The sequence below is a fragment of the Manduca sexta genome, chromosome 14, assembly GCF_014839805.1.
Source record: "Manduca sexta isolate Smith_Timp_Sample1 chromosome 14, JHU_Msex_v1.0, whole genome shotgun sequence".
Lineage (NCBI taxonomy): Eukaryota > Metazoa > Arthropoda > Insecta > Lepidoptera > Sphingidae > Manduca > Manduca sexta.
In genome coordinates, this window is record NC_051128.1 from 6718540 (window position 1) to 6743504 (window position 24965).

The window sequence follows — 24965 nt, forward strand, 5'->3', positions numbered from 1 at the left end:
TATAAATGTAGTTCGTTGCCTGGATATCCATCTCTTCCCACTTTGCAACATCATCCGAATCATTTTTGATTCGTATGGCAGCTTCTTTACATTTCTTAAACTCCAAAAACTTAAGTATACGTATTTTCCAGCTACTATAATCCGATCCGTCGAATATTGGAATAACTGCGTCATTGCATTTAGTAAACGCCATTTTTGCTTATTGCATATATAGCACGTTTCCACTTTATTTGCGAAAATATCTTCTTTTCTTCTTTGTATTTGCAGGCAACCACGCTCTGCTACCATGTTAATAAAACCACTATGACGGATCACTGTTATTTAATTTGATATCTTAGACATAAACTTAAAGAACTACATTATTGTGGCTGCTCGCCGGCAGCCCGTGACAGGAAGAAGGAAGTGGAGGCGTGTTGCCACAAAAACAAATTAAATTACATATTAACAAATGTTACCCTAAACAAATATAAATGTACCCATTCAACATTCGGAAATCCCAAATCGACACTTTTAATTAGATAGGTACTTAGGCACCCCAATTTTATTTAAGTTTTATAATTATTTAGGTGACAAGGAAACTTAGCTTTTCTTCAATAAATGAATGTAAAAAAAGATTTTGAACGTGCAGACCTCCGTCTGGGCAGTTCGTTCCACTTGCTACTAAGCTATCGCCGCTTATATGAACATACTATTATGTACCTGCGGAAACTTAATTTATTCCATGCTATTTATTGACTGAGTATAAAAACATTGCACTGATTTATTAAGTTCAATCTATACATACTTATTTGATATTCTACTATGCTAATTTGAAGCAAGTATTGTGTTGACAAAGGACTATAAACGAAGAATATTTATGTCGGATATTGTGTCGGTTGGATGCGAACATTTAACCGGTTTCATTCCTAATATTTAGACATAATATACCTATATATTAAAACTTTGTTTAGTAACATATGGTCCTGGAAGATGCAAGAAATATCTAGTGATAATAAATAATATCTAAAATACATACTAATTCTATGTTCAATGATAAATATTGATATTGATAATTTACGGCGGTTAAAAATATCCCCGAAATTCTATAATATTACAACAAAATATCGATATTTTAATATATCGATATATTTCGCCCAATCCTTGTTGCGTCTACACTCTATGGTAAATTGGTAAAGCTCTTTATTGGCTGTTGGCACATTGCACTGCATTGGGCGGTTAAAATAACGCTACAAAAACTTTAGTAGTAACTGGTAAGTGGCTATAGCCATCGTTAATCAGAGTTAGATTTGGACAATTTATTTAAGTACTATGGATGGAGAACACGGGCAAGAGACCGAAAATATCACACAAACGCAGACGCAGAATTCGCAAGTAGAATGGAGTCAGCAAAACACTCCGGGACATTTTCCAAATATTTGGGGAAGATTATATTTAACTAAGGCATCCTTAAATGGCAAGCATTGCTGGAAAAATACTCAAAACGCTGAGTATTTGGGTAAGTAACTAAAGTAGATGGTAATCATTATTTAGAGTGTACTTTGATTTTAATTTTCTTTCTACCTTCACCATTTAATTCGTAATTTCTATGTTTTTATGCACACTGTTGTACATGTTAAACCAAATAAATGTGTAGCTAATTTTCGTTCAATTTAGATCTAATACAAAATGAGTTTTCTCTCGGAAGAGCGTTTTCCTGTACATTCATTATGAAAAAAGATATAATAAAGGAGAACATCATTAAAAACGTCAGTAAACAACACTTCATTATCAAAAGGGATCTATCGTAAGTATAAGTAAATTAATATGCTTAATGCCCATGCTTATCTCTGCTTATTAAAATTAATTACATTTTCTAAACTCAAACAAAATGAATTGACTACCTAACTCTAGTCTCAACCATCTCAACTTTTAAAAATAAAATTAAATGTCTTCAGAACTGTATTCATCTAGCTATATTCTTATTTACCTGTTAAGTTTTCTTTTATTCAGTAGTTTTTTTTTATTTATTACTTGAAAGTATAGCTTTTTGTAAATTCTATATGTTTCGTTGATTGTATGATTATAAGTATATGACTTCCTAAAACTTCCAAACAGACATTGATGCTTGTTTCGAATTTTAAATTAAATAGTTATGTTAGAGATTATGAAAAATAATGTGCACTAATTAATTTGCCTTAAGTAGTTTATACATCAATTGATGCACTCGTTTCCATAATTACAATGCTAAACAGAACTAAGACAATTTTATCTTTGCAAATTTTTAAATATTTACAAAATATATCTAAAATAAGTTAACAAATAGTCTGAAATGCTTTCTCAAATCAGTTGACTACCCTTAACCATATTAGTAAATAACTATCAAATTTATTTTATCATAAACCACTTTTGCCTGATCATGATACTTATTCTAGTCATAGAATAAGTATAAAGATCAGCCAATATTATGACTATTTTCCAATATCTACAAATTCATTTCCATTATTCATGCAAAAATACATTAACCACTTTTTTCAAAATTAAAGAGGTATTTGACATAATTTTATTGTTTACTATCCTTTGATAGCTCTCTGATGAGAAGCTGAATATTTAGTTTTTTTTTTTTTTTTTTTTTTTTCAAATAAAGTACTAAATGCATATACAGTTGCCAGCAGTACCCAGACTAAGCATCTTAGGGTGCTTTTATAGATTATAATTTGAATAAATAACCACATGTGTAATACACTTTTGCTACTAAACTATGGATTAGTTATTTTAATTAAATATAAGCAAATTGAAAAAGTAAAAAAAGTTGAGTCAAAAAATATAATGAGATATGCCTAAAAACTGAGCATTAGTGATTTTCTATGGGAAATTTTTCTGAATGTATTTGTCAAGCCTTACAAGAAGTTGATTAATTTTGTTTTAGCTGCATGCAAATCACTTGTTTATCTAATACGATAATTATATATTCTGTATAGAAAAATATGCCAAATGCTACATTTCTTAAATGTTTTTAATGACACAATATAATTATTGTAAAATTTACTACTTCAATCAACCCACAGGGAGGTTCTGACACCAGCTATTATAACAGATTTATCCTACAATGGCACTTTTGTGAATGGTAATAAAATTGGAAAAGGAAAGAGCCAAGTTTTGGATGATAATGATGAAATATCAGTAACACATCCTGTCGTAAAAAGTAGGTTACTCTATATTAATTTATAGTATAATTTTATCTAATGTAATTATGGGTCATTATTTATTCTTTTGGTTTATTAAATGAGATCAAGTTTCTTAACAATGTTTTAATTTTCTTTTTTCTATTTGATTGGTTGCTGTGCTGCGCCAAAAATATATATTTTTTTCATTTTGTTAATTTTAATTGTTGCTTTTTTTCAGTTTTTGTTTTTAAAGATCTCCTAAAAAATGAGCAGGATTGTGTACCTAAAGAGATTTCCAAAAAATACTATATATCTAGAACACTAGGGCAGGGCGCCTGTGGTGTTGTTAAGTTAGTTTATCACAAAGTAAGAAAATAGATTTTTAATCTTTTTTATAATAATACAGCCAATCACAACAAATTAGAATTGATATCATTTTATTGATTAACAACATGGTATATGGTAATTTTATGTTACAGGAAAAATGCACAAAGCATGCAATGAAAATAATTAAAAAGTGTAGACTCACAAATGGACAAGTTAACCATTTGAATGACCCTGTGAAAATTATGAACGAAATTAATATCATGAAAGCATTACGTCATGTATGTATCTATTACATTAAAAATCTACATTATATAAAGCTGAATAGTCTGTTTGTTTGTTTGAACACACTAATCATAGGAACTACAGGTTCAAATTGAAAAATTATTGTAGTATTTATCGGGGAAGGCTATAGTGTATATATCACACTATGAACAATAGAAGTAGAGCATTCATAAAAAAAATTGTAAAAAGGTGATAAATCATTCCTCGTGAGAGCCTTTGTTGCGTGCGCTGAGTAAACTGTTAAAGTTACGCAACAAATAAGTATAACGTAATTGTTCATTTTTAAAAGTTCTAAAAAATATGATTTTGATGAAATTTGGTATAGTTTGAGACCCTGGGAAAGGCATAGGCTTTCTATCCCGGAAAACTCTTTCACGCGGACGGAGTCGCGAGCAAAGTCTAGTTATATTATAAAAGAAATTGGTTATACTCACCCTTTTTACTTTTTTCCAGCCATGTATTATTTCTACTGAAGAAGTGTTTGACTCTCGAGACACAGTATACATAATTATAGAACTTATGCAAGGAGGTGAATTGTTTGAAAGGATCACAAAATGTGGACGCCTTCCAGAGATTTTGGTTAAATTCCTATTTAGACAAATGGTGCTAGCTGTTAAATACCTCCACTCTCAAGGAATTACCCATAGAGACTTGAAGGTATTGTCAATTACTGACTTTCTTAATAATATAATAATATGAAATTTCTTAATAAGAAAGTGATGTATGGAATAAGTTGTTACTTTAGGTTTCAATGTATACATCGTAGCGCATTTTTTTAGCCTGAGAATGTTTTGTTGGAAAGCAAGCATGATGAAACTATTGTCAAAATTTCTGATTTTGGATTGAGCAAATTTGTTGGTGAAGATAGCTTTATGAAAACGATGTGCGGAACACCACTTTATTTAGCGCCAGAAGTTCTCAGAGCCAACGGTCAGCAGAGCTATGGACCTGAGGTTGACGTCTGGAGCCTGGGAGTTATTTTCTTTGTGTGGTAAGATGCCTGCCTACCAACTCTTAACATCGAAATTAATTTATATTTTTTATCAGACAAATAAGTAGTTATGGCTATCATTCTGTTATAGAATATTTCTTTTATATGTAATTCAATAAATCTGTATTAACATTAACATTATTTTTTATAAGGATTAATAGTACAAGACGATCTGTATTTATTAGCTAAGAAAAAAACGATTTTTTTAGTCTGGTGGGTTACCTACCGTTTTCCTCTGAATACAAAGAAATTTCACTAAGGAATCAGATTCTGACTGGACGATACAAGTTCTCATCTACACATTGGAAGAATGTTAGTCCACAAGCTCAACAGCTTATGAAGAAAATGCTCACTGTACCAGTAATGAGGCGGATTACTCTAGACCAAATATTAAATCACAGCTGGATGCAGGTAATAGTTTCAACTAATTACTGCAAAATGAAGTATTAATCTATTTTAAACATGATGATCTATAATATTTTTTAGATTTTTCTGGATGTATGTTCAAATATGAATATTGGAAAGTAATTTAATCCAGTTTTTATCCTTTTCTCAGGATCATAATGTGATAATGAAGGTGGAAAAATTGTTAACATGTGCAACACAATCTAAAAACATGGGCCAGTTAACAATATCTGAGGAAAATGAAGAGAATCATAGAAGTAACGGTGAAAATGTGACAGTATTGACAGTTTTGGCTGCCACCAGTAAGCGAGGCTTAAGTGACAGCTTCAGTTCCTGTGAACCTATTCCTAAGAAACTCAGACTTGGTATGAACGGTGTCAAGAATGATACTTCAGGCACAAATAGTTATTGTTCAGATGACTAACAACCCACTAAAATGTAAGGGTATTTTTTTTATTCAGTAATTATGTTTTAACAGATATAAGCTCATGATGGACAGCATTTGTTTGTCAGATTAACAAACAAAATTTTGCTATTTTATGCATCTCCTTTACAGGTCTGACTTAATTTTAGATACTATTGGTTAAATTTAGGATATTTTTTAAGACTGTTTTAGTTCCATATTTTAATATAACGCTCATTTGTGCCATCGTTTTGATAGAGTGAGTACTAATTCGAAATTTGAAATGTTATTCTTGTTATAATGGCAACTTAATTTTCGTAAGATAAGTATATTTTCACTGAGCGATGCAGGTGCATTCCTCGAATATAGTATTTTGTTAATTTTGACCTCACTGTGTGATATTAAGGAGAGTGAGACTTTTTTGACAATTCCGTTATGTGATTGATTCAGTGTGATTGAATGTTATTCATTTAACAATTATGTATGTAGGTATGTTGTTATCAATTGCTTTGGTGTTATATGTTTTAGTTGTAAATATTATTGTAATTGTTGATTGATTCTTATTCAATATGTAGCTATTTTTATTTAGAGTTGCGTTTTATTACAATTTTTGCATTCATGTTGACAATTTGGAATGGAATGACTATATACGATTTTATTTCTAGCATTTAAACATTCTAAAAATTATTAATATTCAATAAACAACTGCTTTAGAACTTTACACTAATTAATAGAAATTGCAAGTGTTGTTGAACCACCCAAACATCTTTAACTCTTTATTTGATTTGACCGGTCTACATCAATGCAAATTGCTTTAAATATGATTGAATGTTTCATGTTGACTTGATATTGTATACCAGTTTTTTATAAGAAAATGTCGTATATTTTCTACTTAAAATATTTGTTGATTAGTAGACATCACTGTTGTAATACTTCAGTGTGAGACAGAACATGTGACGTGGTACCTGCTCATTAATATTACCACCGATTATTTCAGGATAGAAAAAATAAACATTGATTGAATAAAATGTTCATTAGCGAAAATAAATTATAGCTCTTTATTTCAATTCCACTTTCATACTGTATATATGTGCTCTATGTACAAACAACCTTAATAGAAAGTAATTTTGACAATAATTAAATTAATTCAGTCTTGTTTAATATTCATTACAGTTTAACCAGCACGCGAAACTGCACAGTATGACATTTTAATTGTATATTTTTTTACTGTCTAGATAATATGACTTCGTTTACATCTTTGCTCGCATGTTAGCATGTAGGAACTATAAACAACTAGCAGAACCAACGTCGTTAAACTGTATGAATATTATACGAACAAAACATTTTGCACATATTACGAAATTCCAAAGTCAAAACTTTCAATTCAGAGAAATATATAAATAAATCATTACTAAAATTATCAACAACAAAAATATTTAAAATGATAGTATGTAACAATTAGCCTGAGGTAATACATTTGCATCATAAATACAGAAGATGGACAGAGTTGCTATCACCTCCTTGGCGTATATGGACAAAATATGAGAGATGAAAGAATTTGGACATTTTTTCTTTTTATAGAATTCTGGTTCCACAATCCACATCCCAGGCTTTGTAGAGCGCAAAACTTCTGAACTACACGTAATCTGACTGAATACACTGTAGTCAGCCGCAGTCACTCTGTTCCTTTCCAGTGTTATGACGGTACATCTCAGTCCATTCTCTATATCTACGTTACACACCAACGTCAATGACCAATATTAATCCATAATCTGTACTTATTATGAAGCCCATTTCAATTATAACGTGCTTCTAACGATTACAATATTTATACTCTTTATTAGGCACGATTTGTTCACTATGCGGGAAACAGTCGACACTGCGTCTGGTTCCGCACTTAAATATATTACACGTATATCTTTACACAACATAAACCGCCCTTAATCAGCATTATTCTGTACAATTCAGTCTTCTACGATAATTGTGTGACAATTAAACAACTAACTGCATTCCCCAACTCGGTCAATTAGATAATTTTAATCGTAATAAATTAATTTAGGAACAATAACGAGAACCGGTCACATTATACCAATATGTAAAGCTAATAATCAAAGGGAAATAAATTTGTATAATTTAACTGGCACACTACATTGTTATTCGTGAAAGTTTCACGTCTCACGCAGATCTACCGTGATAAGTCTAACCAAGTTCGCGCACCATATTGTTTTATTCACCCGCGACGATGTCTTCTTGTGCTGCACTGTGCGAAGGTTCCGTGTGTTGTGCTTCCGCTTCTGCAAAAAAATATATAAGATTTTATTATCTGTATTTTCGCTTTGATCCCCCAATGAATGTTACCATCGCGTGTTATCCACGCAGCCAAACCCGTGCACAACAAGCGTTACTAACGAGCTCGGCACTCACCTAAATTAAACAATTTTTGATGCAACTGAAACAATGTGAAGTAGTCAGCTTCAGACTCGCATAAATAAGAGAAGAAACTGCATACATAATATACTTATAAATAATATTGAAAGATGTTATTTTAACGCATCATTTGTGGATCGAGATTCTATGCCAAATCTATATTCATAAATCTAGAGTTATAGGACAGAATATTAATTCAACCGATGACATCAATTTATTTGTTGAAATATATTTTGGCTTTCGTTGCAACTGAAATTCTTGTACTATATCTTTTGCGCTGTGGAAATGTATAAGAAATCAACTATGTGATATAGTTTTTAATTACCAAAAAAAAATGGGGTATGTAGAAAAGGTTAAGACATTTTAATGTATATATAAAAGACGAAACTATGACGAGTTAAAATTATTACAAATCCTGCATAACATTATGGACACAACACGTAACAAGTAACAAATACTATGTAGATTATACGCCAGATTGACGTTCATCAATGTATACTAAATGTGCGTAAAAGTCTAAATGTACGCTAAAAAACTATAATCGAAGTAACATTGGACCCAAAATTTTATAACATCGAATGTTTGTATTTTTCTACAATATTTTATTTAATTTACAATGTTTAATAATACAATAATTATGTAACTCGATTTTGTTAAAAGTAAATCTCCGAAAAGCTTTTATTAAACGAAGACTGATTCAATTCAAAGGTTATTTATCATGTACTTTTAAGAACATTAAAATAAAAGCTTGTTTTTAAAAATGTTTCTTTACTGTTAATGGGCAAGTGAGTGTTCTGTAACGGTAGCAGATAACGCTATTTTTTGTTTTTGGTAATTAAAAGCTAGTGGTGTATAAACAAAAAAAAAAATACATTAATACATATCGCTACAGTAGTAAACAATCATTGGAAATAGGATGTTGTTCATTTAACATAAGGTGTATTATTATTTACCTGCGATAGCTCTGTCGACTTTTGATTTATCCCTGACTATGTACATGGCGGTCATTAGGAAGAATATGCCCCCTATGACCTCGACGAAACACGTCACGAACAGGGCGTACTGCAATGCTTCAAATTGGACAATACTGCTCGGCTTTTCGTCAGGTGATGGATTTAGGGAACGTTTTAAACTCTCCGATATCTACAAAAAAAATAAAATATTTAGAGAAATCAGCTCGAAGAGAATAAAACATTACCTACATAGGATTCTTTAGAAGACAGGTGCTGTCCCATCATTATTGTCACAAATATCAGAAAAGAACTGTGGAAGTATTTGAAAACAACGAATGTATAATGTTTGAATTCGTGTTAATGTGAACAGATCCGAGAGAAAACCATGTAAATCATCAACACGATATACAAATGACTTGACCTTAAGATTGAAACGGAAGTACTAAATAATTAGATTGCAATTTGCAGTTTTAGGAAATCAAATTGGGCCCATCCATAAATTACATCACACGTTTAAAGGGGGAGTAAAATCAACGAAATGTGACAAGAGAGCGAGGGATTAGAAGTTTCGTGATATTACATGTTAAAATTTAAAGTATTAAAACAAGTTAAGTTTCCAACAAAATAAAAAGTTATTTTTATTTTACATGCCCTAACATCACTACTACTGCACGAAGAGAATTTTTCGAAACATCATAAGTTGTATTATCATTTAGAATTTTCATTTATTTAGTTCTGTGACATAATTTATCAATGCGCCTTTTTAATTTCTATTTAGAAAGCCAACCTAAAATGTAATCGATATACATATGATTATTTACAAGCCTCTGACCTGAACATCAAAAGGAGAATTTTATAAAAAATAGACTTACCACACCAACTAAGTAGGGACTGCCGGCGTCGCCAAACATGTGGGATATTAATATTTGGAAAGCTTCGGCTGTTGATCTTCTCGGGGGCACCACTACATACTAAAAACATAACAAATCATTAAAACTCAGAATCCCTGTATAACACTAAGCACAGGGCTAAAACCCTCCCAAACCAAAGACGTAATGTGCAATGTGCATGTACAACAAAGGATAGAAAATTCCATGACTAGCATGACTTGGGCTACAAAAATAACTTTCAGGAATAAGTATCAAATATTGTGATCTCCAAAGATATTTTTCTCCAAAGTATACTTAGTATACAGGGAAAACTTTATATTTACATAAATCAACATAAAATTGAAAATAAGTTCATAGTCAATTTTCTTTAAAAGCGCAGATTAATAAACAAAAACAATTAAAGCATAAACGACAGCATGATAGCTCTGTTATTCAGTTGAAACTTCTACTAATGCATTAGACAGTTTGTCCTCACCCATCAAGTTATTTTTAAGGAAAATATATAAAATACATAGGAATAGTAAGATACTACGCAAATAATTTTCCACACCAAGATGTTTTTGTTTCGCATAGCTTAATTCTATCTAAATTGATTATAGCGCCATCTATATAAAATACATATAAGCTCGAATCCATTGCTAAACAATCCAAGACAAAAGGACTACGTTGTTCAATAAGAAATCAACAGATGGCGCTCTAAGTGAAAAATAATTGAAATCAGTCCACCAAACCATAAATTATTTCTAAAAATATTCCAATGAGATAGATAACCGACAATACGTATGTCACAACCAGGCAATGGTGAACCGTTATGTGCTAATGAGTGACTGATTCCAATTCTATGCATCTTTGACAAAGCAAAATAAATAAAAGATTATATACATAAAACAAGCTAGGATGGTTCATGCAACTCATCACCAAGGTTATTAAAATAAATCAACACAATACAACAACGACAACAACAAAGAACTACAGGTTACACAACATAAAAGTAAACAAAAAAAAACATTCCGCGACAGTCACGTCAAAGGCGATCCTGCGGGAGGCGAGGCTTACCAGCGACATATCGGCCACTATTGCCCAGTTGAGATTGAGAGCGACCTCGCCAACGAACATAAAGACGAACGGCAGGAAGTGATACTGGCGCACGAGCAACAGGCCGAGCGCCATGGCCGGCGCCGACAGCAGCAGCCCGCCGCCGCACAGCACCGGGTGCGCGCGCCCCCAGCGCCGCACCAGCCACGCGCCCAGCCACGCGCCCGCCGGCACGCCCACCAGCCCCGACACCATCGTCACTCCGCCGAACATTAGCGACACCCTTCGTGCAAGCAAACCGACCGCTCATACTCGTTACTGCAGCCCCGATCGCATTCGGCATACATTATATTAAACAAAAATATATTTCATGCAACGATTACATGTGGGTATTAATCGGACACGATTGGTTCCTAAAATGAATGGACTGGGTTATAAATGAAGCGGCAATATCATGACAGCATCCGTACGACCGAATCGACGCGACGGGCGGAGCGGGTGATTGTGGGTGATTGGCGATCTCATTGGAATATTTTTATCAGTTTTAGCGGTTGGACGATTTCAGCTTTGTGAAAGTCGCACCAGGCGACCTCGGGAATTCCGAAGACGACGTGTTTCGAAGCTACATTTATGATAAACAATAACTTTTTATTTTATTTTTCACATAGTGTATGCTAATTTGAAATATATTACAAGAAGCGCGTCGTATTCGAATCCGTGCAAAGCCGCAAATCGCTCACCAGAACAATGTCGGCGACGATCGACCAGGTGAGGTTGAGCGTGGCCATGCCGAGGAACATGAGCAGGTAGGTGAGCGAGTGGTGTCGCGAGACGGCGACGAGCGCGCCGTAGACGAGCGGCGCGGAGGCGAGCAGCGCGAAGCCGCAGATGAGCGCGTCGCAGTCGGCGGCGCGGCTGCGCAGCCGCTGCGCAAGCGCGGAGCCCAGCGGCACGCCCAGCGCGCCCGCCAACATGCCCACCAACCCGAACTTGTACGACACGCTAATCCACCCACACACAACACACCTCATATTATTATTACATTCCGTCGGTGTTTTGCACATTATACAATCTATTTACTCACTGTCACATTGAATTACATTTTTTCTATTTAGCTTGACAAATTACTAATAATAACCATAAGGGCAAATACGAAGAAACTTACCACAATATGTCCCTACAAATTATTGCTGCTATATTCTTAATACCAACTGCCAAGATGTGCAATCATTGTAAATTGTAGTTTATAATAAAGTTAGTTTTACAAAAGACAGTCAATAATTTAATTAAATAATAAATTGGTAACAAATAAAAAGAAACTAAATCAAATATTATATTTACAAAACACCGACAAGAAGCACTTCATTCAACGTCGTTGCTAGTTGCTAGTCAAACAATATGCCCCAGTCAATTCGATTTTTATTCCAATATGATAATATAAAATGATTAATTCATTATTTACATTCAAGAATATTATAAATAGTTATAACTGTAGACTAGAGGCAAAATAAATCAAAAAGTTCGCATAAATACTTTAGAAGAGGTGAACCCACCGTTATCAGTAGCAAGACAGCTCGGCGCCGATAAAATAAAACAATCGGCGCACGCGCACTACTCATTTTATTTTGCGTTTATCTTGTTTATAAAGAAATGTTTGGTATTTATCGTTTAAAAACGAGAATCAAATCATAAAACAATTACGTTTTTGAATGCTAGATGTGTCCAGGCTCCAGGACTTATTTTTGAAAATAAATATTTATTTGCGATCCGCGACTTAAAGGTATATTTATTTGACTATAGGAGTTCATTCAGAGTACCAATAGCAATGTATAGTATAATTGCTTTTTGTGATTTAATTTTGTACTTATAATTTTTACTACATACCGCAGCAAATGGGCAAGTGGGTCACCTGATATTACGTTATGTCCATTACCTATACCCACAATACCAGACGTATCTTGGATGTGTCGCCGGCCTTTACGGAATGGGTCTTAGGAGTGGAGATTTTTTTTAATTATCCCTATATTTTTTACTGTTCCATTGCTGGACACGGCCCTTCTCTAGTTCCCGTTTGTGGTGATGAGATTTGTACCTTTACATAATGCAATAGTAATGTCATCTATGGAGTGTCAATAAGGAACAATTTAAGGTATTCTATGAAGAGCACCTTGAATTATAATCATGGGTATTCAACCCAATACCGTAGCTTGCCATAGAGAGGCCCTAATCTATATTTGTTGGGGTCTCTTCAGGGCAGTGCGAACTTTTGCCCGCTTTGTTTAATGTATGTATGGGCCAAGAGAGGCCGCAAAGCTCGGGGGCCTCGTATCATTGATACGGCGGTGGTTACGCCCCTGATTCCACCCATTATTCTAGATGTTCGGTGATATGTTACCTCTCGAGGGTGATGTCGACGCCCGGCTGCAGGGTGAGTCCCAGGTAGATGAACTGCGGCCCCCACCACGCGAGCGCGCCTGTCACGAACGCTACGCACGTGAACGCGAGCGTCGACAGCATGAACGATGGACTGTGGACAACCGCCACAAATTAGTAACAACGTGCCGATAATAAACATTATGTGGGGAATAGATTGACATTGAGTATACCAAAACGGAAACGGATATTTTAAAATAAAAATATTTTTTTATGATAAAAAAAAATCTATAGCCAATCGCATAGCTCAGGGCTAACGAAACATGTAATGGAAGGACCTTGCACGGTGGGAATACTGTACAACTAAAGGTCACTACCGAATCAAACCTAACAAATTTGATCATGTTAATAATAGTAGTAAAGAGAACAGAAATACAATATTGTAATATAGGAAAAGTTACAATGATATTAAAATTCAAAAATGAAGTTGAAAACAATTTCACCCAATAAACTACTCAGCGTCGCTTAACGTAAAACCCCTAAATGACATTGTGTGGGATGTTTGCATTCCTAAAAGGCATAAACTAAATTGGATACTGCAATAACATTGATTAAAGTTGGACGAAACCGGAGAGTCTGCCAAAACGCGTCTGCGTAGAAAACATAGAGGTCAAGTTAAATTGGTTCGGTAATGGGGACAACAGCAGTTGCGTAACAAGAAAAGAGCGAATCTTACTTTCTGACAAGGGCGCGAAGGTCATCTCTGTACGACGTGGGTTTCATGTGACTCTCTTCGGCCTGGCCCCGCTCAGGGTCCTGCATGACCCACGATATGAGAGCGACGGCAACGGCCCCGAGGAAGGGAGTCACACGGAGACCCCATCGCCAATTGCCCGCCGCAGCACCAGCCACCGAGCCCACTATGTAACCGAGGCCACTGGAAAATAATTATATAAAATCAATGAAATGTCTGAAACTAATGTAAAATGGCGCGTACTTTAAAATGACCGCTGGATCAGTGATTAACTAATACAAAATAAATGGTAGTTATTTATTTAAGAGGTTTATTTTTATTGTAAAACAAGTTGGATTTTTTATTACCGTAATATGTTCAAATGTTCTAGTGTATATTGACGTCCTCGGTAGCGTGAATGTAATAATACACGGTACAACTACAACACTGAGGTCCTGGGTTCCGGGTCGGGTCAAAAATAATTATGACTTATTTTTTCCATATTAAAAGTTACTCAGTCGCAGATCGGAGTCAGGAAGTTGCGGTGCGATACCCCTGTGCCTCAGAAAGCATGTAAAGCCTGACGGTTTTACGTGCTGCGAGAGAGATCAGGCGCAGGAATATTAGTCCTGCGCCTGATCTCTCTCCGGTTATGAGAGTGACGGAACAGTATGCATCAGTATATTGCGCACACACACTTATACTTAATATCTCTTGCACACCTTGCTGATCTCCATTGAGATTTGCTAGCCTTATGTACAGGAGTAAGCACCGATATTTGTGACTATGGTGCGGTCAGGAAAGACAGGTACAATACCTATCCTTTCTATAAATTAATATAGATTCAATACATTTGTCATTTGCCTCCGCACTAATGAAATCGCTTAGGTTTTTACTTGTATAGAAAATTTCAAGGTTATGATATTTTCCCTAAGCATCGTCAACCGACATGTAGTGTAACAGCGACTAGTAACTACACCGCAAGTATTACATAATAGTATTTGTGGTAAATAAAGTAGGAAACAATTATACTATGTAGGAAATATACATAAGTACCTACTAACTATTTTTATCTATTTACGAGTTTATAAACCATTAACACAATATTATTTTGTTCGAAATATTGAGTTAAATACGTTTCGACAATTTTTTATAAATAGAAAAATGGAACGTTATTTTAATTAAAAAAAAAATAGAATTATTTAAAATTTACCTCGTTGCTCTGTACCTATTTTGTTTAAAACGCCTAGTAGCGGGCAATCTCGGCAACCGCACCGAACGCGGTACGAAACTCGATTCTTTATGTCATTCTGTGATGTAAACCATGGTGCATAGTGCATACTTATCGATCCAGCTAAACTACGAATAAAGTGTTTATTCGTACTACCATGATGATGAGCCGGTAGAAACATACAATACTATAGATTTTTGCATTATAATCGTAGCATTAGCACAAGCATGTGATGAGCAGTGACGAAGGGACCATATACACCGATTTTTGCCGTCTTTTCTTTATGTAGAATCTAATTATCATTAGAATGATTGGCGGACCGCAAACATGCCGATTAGTATATGTTGTGTCGGGTACCCTTTCGGAAAATATCTCCTCGCCACTGGTGATGATAAATAATTATGAGGTAAAACACGGGTAACACGTTCCAATATTTATTTATTTATTTAAGGGCCTCCAACAAAGGATACACGGCATATAATAAATACAATGTCGTAATATTGGTACAATTAACAATGTGACGTGCCTCTTCAATTATAAACCACAGCATACAAATTTATATATTAGTACAGCGGCAAAAATAATAATATTATACATACATACATACATACATAACATCACGCATTTTATCCCCGAAGGGGTATGCAGAGGCGCAACTAGGGCACCCACTTTTCGCCAAGTATGTTCCGTCCCATGATGTGATAGGGGGCGGGCCTATCGCCATATCGGGCACAAATTGCAGACTCCGGGCTGATACTGAGCAGAAAAACCCAAATATCACTTTGCCCGACCCGGGATTCGAACCCAGGAGCTCAGAGCGCTATTGTACCGGACGTGCAATACAACTACGCCACCGAGGCAGCCAATAATAATATTTGTTACTCATATTATTTAGGTATATAAGTAGAAACTTAAATATTTCAGAGTTCAACTTGTACTATTCGCAAAAGTATCTTTAGTATGGAAAAACTCAATAGATATTTTATACGACATGAATTCAATCAACACTCAATAAAAGTTAAATGTGAGACAAATATACCCATTTGTAAACTGCTGCAACTCATAATTTTATAATTTAAGACATGATTAACATAACGTTATAATTTGATCGATAAATTATTCGCTAACATTGCATTAGTTAGCTGAATGTCGGTCGGACGGCGTGAACCAGTTATTTTTTGCCATAGAAGTCAATGAGAATCATTTACAACGCCGCATGTGACGCGGACAATCTAGACATACGTACTATAGTTGATTTTTATTAAACACCAAACAATATTTATATTGATTTAACATTGCCGTTTATATGAAAGTCACATCAATTGATCATTGCGAATATCATTCTGTTAAAACAACCTATATACGTCTTTCAAAATTTAACCTCGCTTAACAAATTTAGAGGCGTCATAAGAACAGAAACATTCAATTGATTGCGTATTTATTTAAATAGGAATTATGAATGAATATTCGGAACACAAACTTAAAGTTTGTACCCATTGATATTTAAACACTAAAACAAAGTAACTTTTGGAGTGTGGTTTATAAATCTTACCCACATATATGCATATTATTTTGTAATATTTTTTTATCTTATTTAATCCATGAAGCATCGGAATGTTTGCCGGCAAACATTCCGATGCTTTAAGTGTAAACACTAACTTTTGGTGTGATAGAAATCTTACCCACGCATGCGTATTGCTTTTTTACCTGCCAACGGGTATAGCGAAGTAGAAGAATGCCAACATCTTCGACCGGACGTTTCCCACGAACAAATCGCTGATGATGGTGGGCGCGATAGTCGAGTAAGAAGCCTCACCAATGCCCACCAATCCACGGAACAAGGCGAATAATGCGAAATCCTAAAAATAAAAAGGGTTCGATTATTACCATGATATTATATTGTACAATTCAATAAAGTAAAAAATACTTAATGAAATCAAAATAAATAAAAATGTCCTTGATTCCAATTACAACTTTCAATGAGTTTCTTATATGAATGATTTTTAATTTAGCACATTACGAATAATTCTATCTTGTAGGAATATTGTGGTACCTACTGGTAGAATAATAACTTATTAATATACATTTTTAAAAATGATACTTATATAGTCGGCATAAAGTACAATATAATAATTACGTCATGACTTACAAGTTTACAACGATAATATATAGTACTTTCCGTTTGAACAATGAATAAGGAAATAGGCAGTAACAAAAATTTTAACTCTTATACTTAACCAGGAAACAATTTATTGAGGTAAATTGATTTGCCTATGTAAATCAGGCTTGCTCGTGTTACTTACAGAGATTGTTATTTAATTCAATGTAATTCTATTTTACGCTTTATCAATGAAAATTCGAGTAATTCACACATACCTGCAGCAAATAATTTGCATTTTTATCATGCCTTTCTAATTCTCTATATCTTTCGAATCGAGAACTTTCCTAAAATTACACTTCCTTAAGGAAATACTATGTTAGTATATATTGACTTTAAAATTACTAGAACTCGCATAATACGGAGTCTTAGATCATACCTTGACCTTAGCTCACGTTTCTGTTAAACATACATAATGGGATGAATTACAACATCTACCAACTAGGCAGATAGTGAATTGTATTATTGAATATATTTAAAGCTATAGCTTATAAACGCTTTACAATTCTGAAAACCTTGATACATTTTACATAACTTATATGAAATTATCGAAAACAATGTATCTGATGATGGTATTCTGCCCTACCTTTAAAAACGACCCGAAGAAAGTCGTAAGACTCCACAGCATGACTCCGAACGCCATGATGACGCGCCTGGAGTACCGGTCTCCCAAGTAGCCAAATATAGGCGCGAACACCATGTACGCGACCACGAACACTGTTTGCAGGAACCCCGCGCGGTCATCGCCGATGTGGAACTCTTTCTTGACATCGTCTAGCACGCCTGCGAAAAGAAAAAAATATATCAAAACTCTTTTACAAGTTCAAAATAAGTACCAGATGTCAGTTTCGCTAAACTGGCTGACGAAAGTACTAATCGAATGCTAATAATTTTTTATAGCAATCATATGAATGCTGTGTTTTTTACAGTAGATATATATTTATTTATTTAGAATCAATTTAAGCCGCCCCTGACAAATATGCCATTATACAGAAAGTAGAAAACGACGGGCATAAAACAATTAAGTACTATTTTAATCAATGGTCGTAATGTTTACAAATCGTAGTAAACAACAATTGAAGCAGGAATAGCTACTCGTTAATTAAAATGAAAAAAATAAAGAGACTCATAAACATGCTAACACTTCAGCGATAATCAACAAGCATTAGGCACCGACTCTGTAAAAAGAAGTATTAAATCCAAAAGCTTTAGGCTAAATGTTTTCCATAATTGGCATGGCGCTGGATTAACACGAGGGTTAAAGTTTTATAATCAATATTATGCACTATTTTATGCTACTAAGTATTAGAGGTCATTTGTAATGGCATTGAATGTCACGAATGCGGTAAAGCACATAAGGTAAATTTATTCTACATAATATGAACACATCGCAGTACATCTGCCTGCATTGCTCCACCACACGAAATACAGCTGGCACAATAAAAAAAAAACAACTAAAACCGTCACAGGAAGGCTGAATTTGCAATTTCGTTTACTTGGATAAAATAATTATTCTAGTAATTTAAGTTTTAAAACCAAACTACTGAAACTATGCGAACAATCTGGCGGTATATTCTATCGAATAAAAAAAAATATTTCGAAATCGGTTAATCAATGACGGAGCTCTAAGGTAAAAAACATAAAAAAATACATGTTAAATTGATAACCTCCTACTTTTTTGAAGTCGGTTAAAAATAAACAACACCGGACATTTTCGTAAACACTATTCCTAAATGCCACGTTTATTACTCGGTGAGCTAAGTACATAATGCGAAAAATGTTATATTACCTACTCGAGTGTTTTTAGCTGTGGGTGGTACTAAACTCAATGGGGTCACGAAAGATCATCACGGGGGTCGACGACACTACCAAAATAAAACCTAGGTTAAACAATACACTACAATCAAGTAGACCAATCAATAATGACTCATGTAAAAGTAACTGCACATTTGTCTCGACGGTAAATTGAATAACAAAAATAGGAAACAATTCATACAAAGTGCCAATTTTATAATTACGTAATAGCTGGTGACTTTTCCGACCATTTTTTTTCCAAAACGTAACAAAGGACATGTTCAAAATTAAAACCTAGATTAAGCATCCATTAGTTATAAAAAATAAAAAAAAAATATGTTCACACATCATACTATTTTTTTTTTTTTACACCTTATGAAAGATAGCAGCTCGATTTGAATTGCAACCAATAATTTACAAGTTGTGCTACAGTATTAAACGCAAAAGGAGTGGCAAGTTATTATTTTATTTAACTGGACATAAAAACTGGGATCCACACAAAATATAAATTATAATTTGTCTACCTTCGATCAACAATACCCTATCAGATATATTATGACAGACGCACACGTGGGTAAAGATTTTCAATTATATGTTTAAATACTTAGTTCAATATAAGCGTAATTTATATAATATGATCTTAAGTCTAGTATTAAAAACATTTATTGCATACTGGTGGCACATATCTTGTTTCCAAAAATCAGCATTAATTGAATAGGTAATATAACTAAAACAAACTAAATATTCTAAACGAGTAATGTAACAAGCGTCTGAATTCTAGACCGATGAAATCTCTAATGTTTCTGCTAAAAATACATTAATACAAAAATGCGTCAACAGTTTTTAAAGCACGCAGGAACTGTAGAAAGATGCGCTTGCGCCGCGTCGTTGTTCGCACGTGGGCTGCGTTGCTTCGTCATGCACCAACTAACAATCGGAACAGTAATGTATGAACGGGCATGACCGGAATTTCTAATGAAAATATAAAGCAAGTGTGAATCCATTGAGTAAACTGTGAAACGTTTATAATAAATGAACCAATATCCTACATAGTATATAATATATATTTGTAACGCTGATTGTCCTTTAGTACATATAAAAATAAATTAAATAAAATCATCCCGGACTAATGGAACATAAAAACATTCCGCATTTAGATACTGACGCTGATGATGCTTTTTATTTTCATGTTGGTCTAACGCATGATTAACTGTTCCGTTAAAAAAAAAACATGTAGTCCTGTCCGTAATATAAATTGGCCTTGTGAAGGTGAGTGGCCGCATTCGCCGACATACGTAATCAGCCGGAACTTGGTTTGCACATAGTGGAATTTTCTTTCAATGCTCCTGCACCGCATAAGATATACCTAATTAGTTTATATTTTATATAATATAATATAATGTATATGTGAGGAACCTCTGAAATATTTTTTTTCTGTCTACGTACCCATAAGGAAAGTACAATTGGGATATATAATAAAGCAAACACCGAACCGTTATCTAAATCTCGCTCGCAGCTGGTCAGAAACCTAATTATAAAAAACCTTTCAAAGGGTAAAGCACGATTAAATCAACCGTACATGAAAGTTCGTTGCCAAGTCCACACGGCAAAGTAAACAAATTCGCAACAGATATATCGACAAATATTGACATGAGGGTCCGATGGCAGAAAGGTGTGGTTTACGAGTGCAAACTATACTTGGCACTGCCCGATAAACAAAATTGTCTGGCAAACAAATCCAAACACACGTACATTTTCTAGATTATCAGCAAAAAGCAGCCGTCGATGTCGCTAGAGATATTCAAATCTTTTCAAACTACAAAATTATGGACAAATTCTTAGAAATACAATGGAAAAAAAATCTATATAAAATTACTATCAATAAATGACCTCGTAGATTATTAATACTTATATACCACCTCCGAATAGGAACTGTCGGAGGGGCGGTATATGCACTAACTGTACCGCCACACTTACATCTCTAAACGCATTATTTATCGATCTAGGACCGTATGTGTCTTCAACGACATTTTAAAAGACGCGGCAGCTGGATCGCTTCCTATCAAATCCAGAATATTCATACGGTTGATTAAATACAAAATTGTATCTAGTATAAAAAGCATTCCCCACAAAAGTTCCGTCGTATCATTTTGACACTGTAATAAATCATTCTTTTATTACTCGTGCCCCTATTGTTCGCGCCATGGTTTATTTGTTAAAGCCCCAACATTTATTCAGACTACGTTTTAAGTGCTTTTACTTTTTTGTTAGTCTTGCGTTTATGTAACAGTCCTCCGTAGGCAGTTGGCACCTTCGTTTGACACGCTGTAGATATTTTATATCTTTTCGTATAGGTAACTATAATATTTTTATCTTGAATTGATTATGATAAAGCAGTGCTCCACGTGACTACACACATGTTTTCAAACAACATTCACACTACTGCATTTTTATCAAAACATGATATTTTCTTGGCATTTTAAAATAATTATATTCATATCAGTTTTGGGCAACATATACTAGAATATATACTAGAATCTGCACAAATTTCCGTTTGGTAACAATAATTTAGTCATCGCAATGTATTTGACCATTTGTATGTGTAGCATTTTTAATGTTAAAATTGACAATTTTCATTATTGGAAACATGAAGTAGAACGAAGTTCAAAGTTTACTCGACGATTCTTGCGAAATATTTATTTTGAGTCAGTCTTCTCAGGATGACGACAAACATGAAACAACCCACAACATAAAAACATCGAACGTCACGAATTGCGTGGTTTCATAATATAATTTGGTGTTCCCAAACGGACGGTCGTGCCTAGTTTGTTATATTGGCATTCATTAGGTAATCCCAACCGGACTAAGTCCGTTTAGCAAGGTTTCTTTATCAATATGAGTCATTAGCTATAACTCTAAAAGCAATACTAGACGCAACAAGATAATTAAAGTAATCAATTGATCTATTTATAGTGGCCAAGTAAATTAATTAAGTTTCCATAACAGATATCAGTATGTATATTTGGTCGGTTTCTTAAAAAATTCCATCGACTAGATGGCCATAGCTTGTATTCGTCTCTGCAAACTAATAATTAATCAAAGTTGCGCATCGTGATTCACAATCTTTTCTTAAATTCTGACGTCAAGCTATGACTCTTGGGCAGAAAATGAAAACAGTTCGAACGCGACAAGTTTAGATGATTTTTTTTAAATGTAACTGGTAAGTAGAATGTGAGAATATAGGTTTAATATCTTACATCATCATAATTGAGATCCAAAATACAAATGCAATTCTAGCTAGAGATTCCTACTCACTTTCTTACGTGAGAAGACGTTGAACCGTTGTTCAGTAGACCGTAAACAAAAAGCCGAGCTCTCAGATCACTAAGATGTTAATACAGAAAATACGATAATGCAACATTTTATTCTTCTTATGAAAGTGTTCAATGACATCGCAAATTATGAAAAAGTTACCTATTCGTTAAATATTTATTAAGCTATACCGTTGTGACGCAATAGATAATTCACATTTCACGGTCAATTCACAATCGACATGATAATTTGCAAGTCAATGCAACACAGTAATAATTAATGACGTTTGTTCTACAGAAAAAGTTACCAAATTTTCAACATTTACGTTAAATTCAAAATTTGCGATTACAACATTGTTAATGCTATTGCATTTTTAAAAATTAATCATACTCTGGTCGCAGTTTTTAAAGGCTCATTATAACACCTTGACCACGCAAGCACACCTATGGAATAAAGCTTTTATAAACGTTTAATGAAAAATATGATAAACATAATACGGCTTCATTTGTTATCCACCCACAATGCCATTAGCAATGCCGAGATAACAGTTCGATTTAAGTGTTGCCTGTATAACTAAAAATATGAAATAAGGATAGATACTAAAAATAACTAATCAATGTGACTTTACATGGTCAAGTTTGTTATAATTATTAATATATTTCTGGAAGTCGGGTGCCTATTGAAGGTTTTATTTGGAGTCTAAGCATGAGTACTAATTATATCGAATTATAATAAAATCACGTTGCAAACGATGCAGCCATCGCTAGGATAAGATTATTTTATCCGATAATATCGTGTTGATCACCTTTAGTCGGTTTTCCTTTATCTAATTGCACACATTTTTCTAAAAGCGTTTTTGATAATACTAGGTTTCTATGTCTTTTCATAAGTATATTATTGATTGTTAATACTTTTGGACGCAGGCGATTTAATGCTTTTAATGACCATTACTGTAGATTTTATTATTTATGTTAGTCATCCATACACAATGGTCTGTAAGTTACTAAGCTTTATGTAACTTTATGTAGGTTTCCAAACTTCGCTGCTTCGTGTCGAATTTCATCACGGCTCCAAGTTCATAACCAGTTCGGTGATTCCTTAACCTCGTGTGTTCCCATTGGCCCAATTGGTTAATAAGCTCACTGATTTAATTAACTACTCCTTTAGTTCAAAGTGTACGGTAATTTCGACAAACCCTGATGGTCCCCCACTGTTCTTTTTTTTTACTTTTGCCAGTATTTTTCTAAACCACCAAATCAGTACATAGTCGGCTGTAGTTGTTTTAGTGCTTGGAATACATTTATCCACATAATTTAAATTACTCGTAGATATATCACTGAGAACAGATAAAAAGAAAATATGTACTAGTCAGTACATGGATAGGATATTTGAGAACTACGGCAACAGAAAACATCAAAGAGACACTTATCTTGCAGTTCCTTATAAGGAAAAAACATAAAGATACATCAAAAGAGCGTCAGATCATAACGTTATATAGGCACCTACGTGATTCAAAGAAAATGTCCACATCTCTTCAAAAAACTTTTAATATGGTTACTGGTTACTTAAATATAAAGTGGCGGATGGCTTTGATATTTAAGATGCTTTAATTTTAGCTAGACATTTGCCTCTGGGCTCCGTTGCACACAAAAATAACTGGGGTTTAGTAAAATATGGATTGGGTTGTTATATATTGGCATTGCGCATTGTGCTTTATATGTTTTAAGCTAAACAACGCAACGCTTTTTTCCAACCCCCATTCACTCAAGCTTGCAATGTCAAGTTAGACTATGGATCTGGAATGGGTGCGGGCACTAAAATCGATTTATCAAGAGCATAAATAATTTTATTGTCCTTGGAAGATTATTGTGTCCACTCTATTTGACACACGCCATCCATTGCAAAAAGCGGGATCCCAGTTTTTGCGTAAATTGGCTATGTGCTGGTAACTTTACATACTTTCTAAGGGAAATGAAATTATTATGTCCAAAAATTGAGAACACTCTCCTTAAAACGCTTTCACGAAGCTACTTACAGTGAGGCAGAGTTGCGCTAACAGCAACTGGCCGATGCACATTTTTGTTTTTTATTATTTGGTTGGATTCGCTTTTTGACATAGGTATCGATGTAGTTATACTTTATATCGAAATGCCGTTTGCATTAATAAGGCTCCATAGAAAAATAATTTTATTGTCATTAAAATTAAGTATATTATACCTACGGAATAAACACAGAATTTTCAGGTCGTATTTTTTAAACAATCATACATTACAAGAGTTTTCAAATCACTCTAAAATTAAACAAAAATGAAATAAATCGTTTTACACAGGTAAGATTTGCGATGATTTGCTAATTACAATAATTCAAGATAAAACCGGTAACCTTCAAAGTTTGTGGGCGTTTTGTATACTGCAGCGTGGCAGCGATGCGGTGGTAAAACCGAACGGTCATTTACGTCACCATCTGATTATGAGCAAGAACCGGCAAGGTGGCAGCACTGGCGGGAAA

General features: G+C 34.1%; 2 protein-coding genes across 4 annotated transcripts in view; one reads left to right on the top strand and one right to left on the bottom strand.

Annotated features, from left to right (window-relative positions):
* Nucleotides 1–1164: 1164 nt before the first annotated feature.
* LOC115456086 (ovarian-specific serine/threonine-protein kinase Lok) lies at nucleotides 1165–6595 on the top strand. The gene is made up of 9 exons (XM_030184964.2): nucleotides 1165–1495; nucleotides 1654–1783; nucleotides 3045–3181; nucleotides 3382–3509; nucleotides 3623–3748; nucleotides 4206–4409; nucleotides 4532–4743; nucleotides 4953–5154; nucleotides 5300–6595. Exons 1-9 carry the CDS (start codon nucleotides 1309–1311, stop codon nucleotides 5570–5572), a joined length of 1599 nt encoding a protein of 532 aa, XP_030040824.1. The 5' UTR covers nucleotides 1165–1308; the 3' UTR covers nucleotides 5573–6595.
* The window catches only part of LOC115456087 (protein spinster), a 32523-nt gene continuing 14143 nt past the window's right edge, over nucleotides 6586–24965 (bottom strand). Inside the window, exons 2-10 of one of the 3 annotated variants that reach the window (XM_030184968.2) lie at nucleotides 17938–18134; nucleotides 16901–17052; nucleotides 13966–14166; nucleotides 13252–13383; nucleotides 11597–11858; nucleotides 9804–9902; nucleotides 8932–9121; nucleotides 7976–8000; nucleotides 6586–7845 (exon numbers count right to left, since the gene is read on the bottom strand). In XM_030184968.2, coding sequence (XP_030040828.1) covers nucleotides 7981–8000; nucleotides 8932–9121; nucleotides 9804–9902; nucleotides 11597–11858; nucleotides 13252–13383; nucleotides 13966–14166; nucleotides 16901–17052; nucleotides 17938–18134 — 1253 coding nt within the window. In that variant the 3' untranslated portion in view covers nucleotides 6586–7845; nucleotides 7976–7980. Of the gene's footprint in view, nucleotides 7846–7975; nucleotides 8001–8931; nucleotides 9122–9803; nucleotides 9903–10877; nucleotides 11140–11596; nucleotides 11859–13251; nucleotides 13384–13965; nucleotides 14167–16900; nucleotides 17053–17937; nucleotides 18135–24965 lie in introns of all 3 variants that reach the window. The other 2 variants (XM_030184966.2, XM_030184965.2) reach the window with 2 other exon arrangements.

Bases quoted from the DNA above. Each gene is read 5' to 3' on its own strand.
- LOC115456086 (XM_030184964.2), top strand. From the start codon at position 1,309: ATGGATGGAGAACACGGGCAAGAGACCGAAAATATCACACAAACGCAG. The intron at 4,410-4,531 runs GTATTGTCAATT...GCATTTTTTTAG, and splicing joins TTACCCATAGAGACTTGAAG to CCTGAGAATGTTTTGTTGGA. The intron at 5,155-5,299 runs GTAATAGTTTCA...TCCTTTTCTCAG, and splicing joins TAAATCACAGCTGGATGCAG to GATCATAATGTGATAATGAA.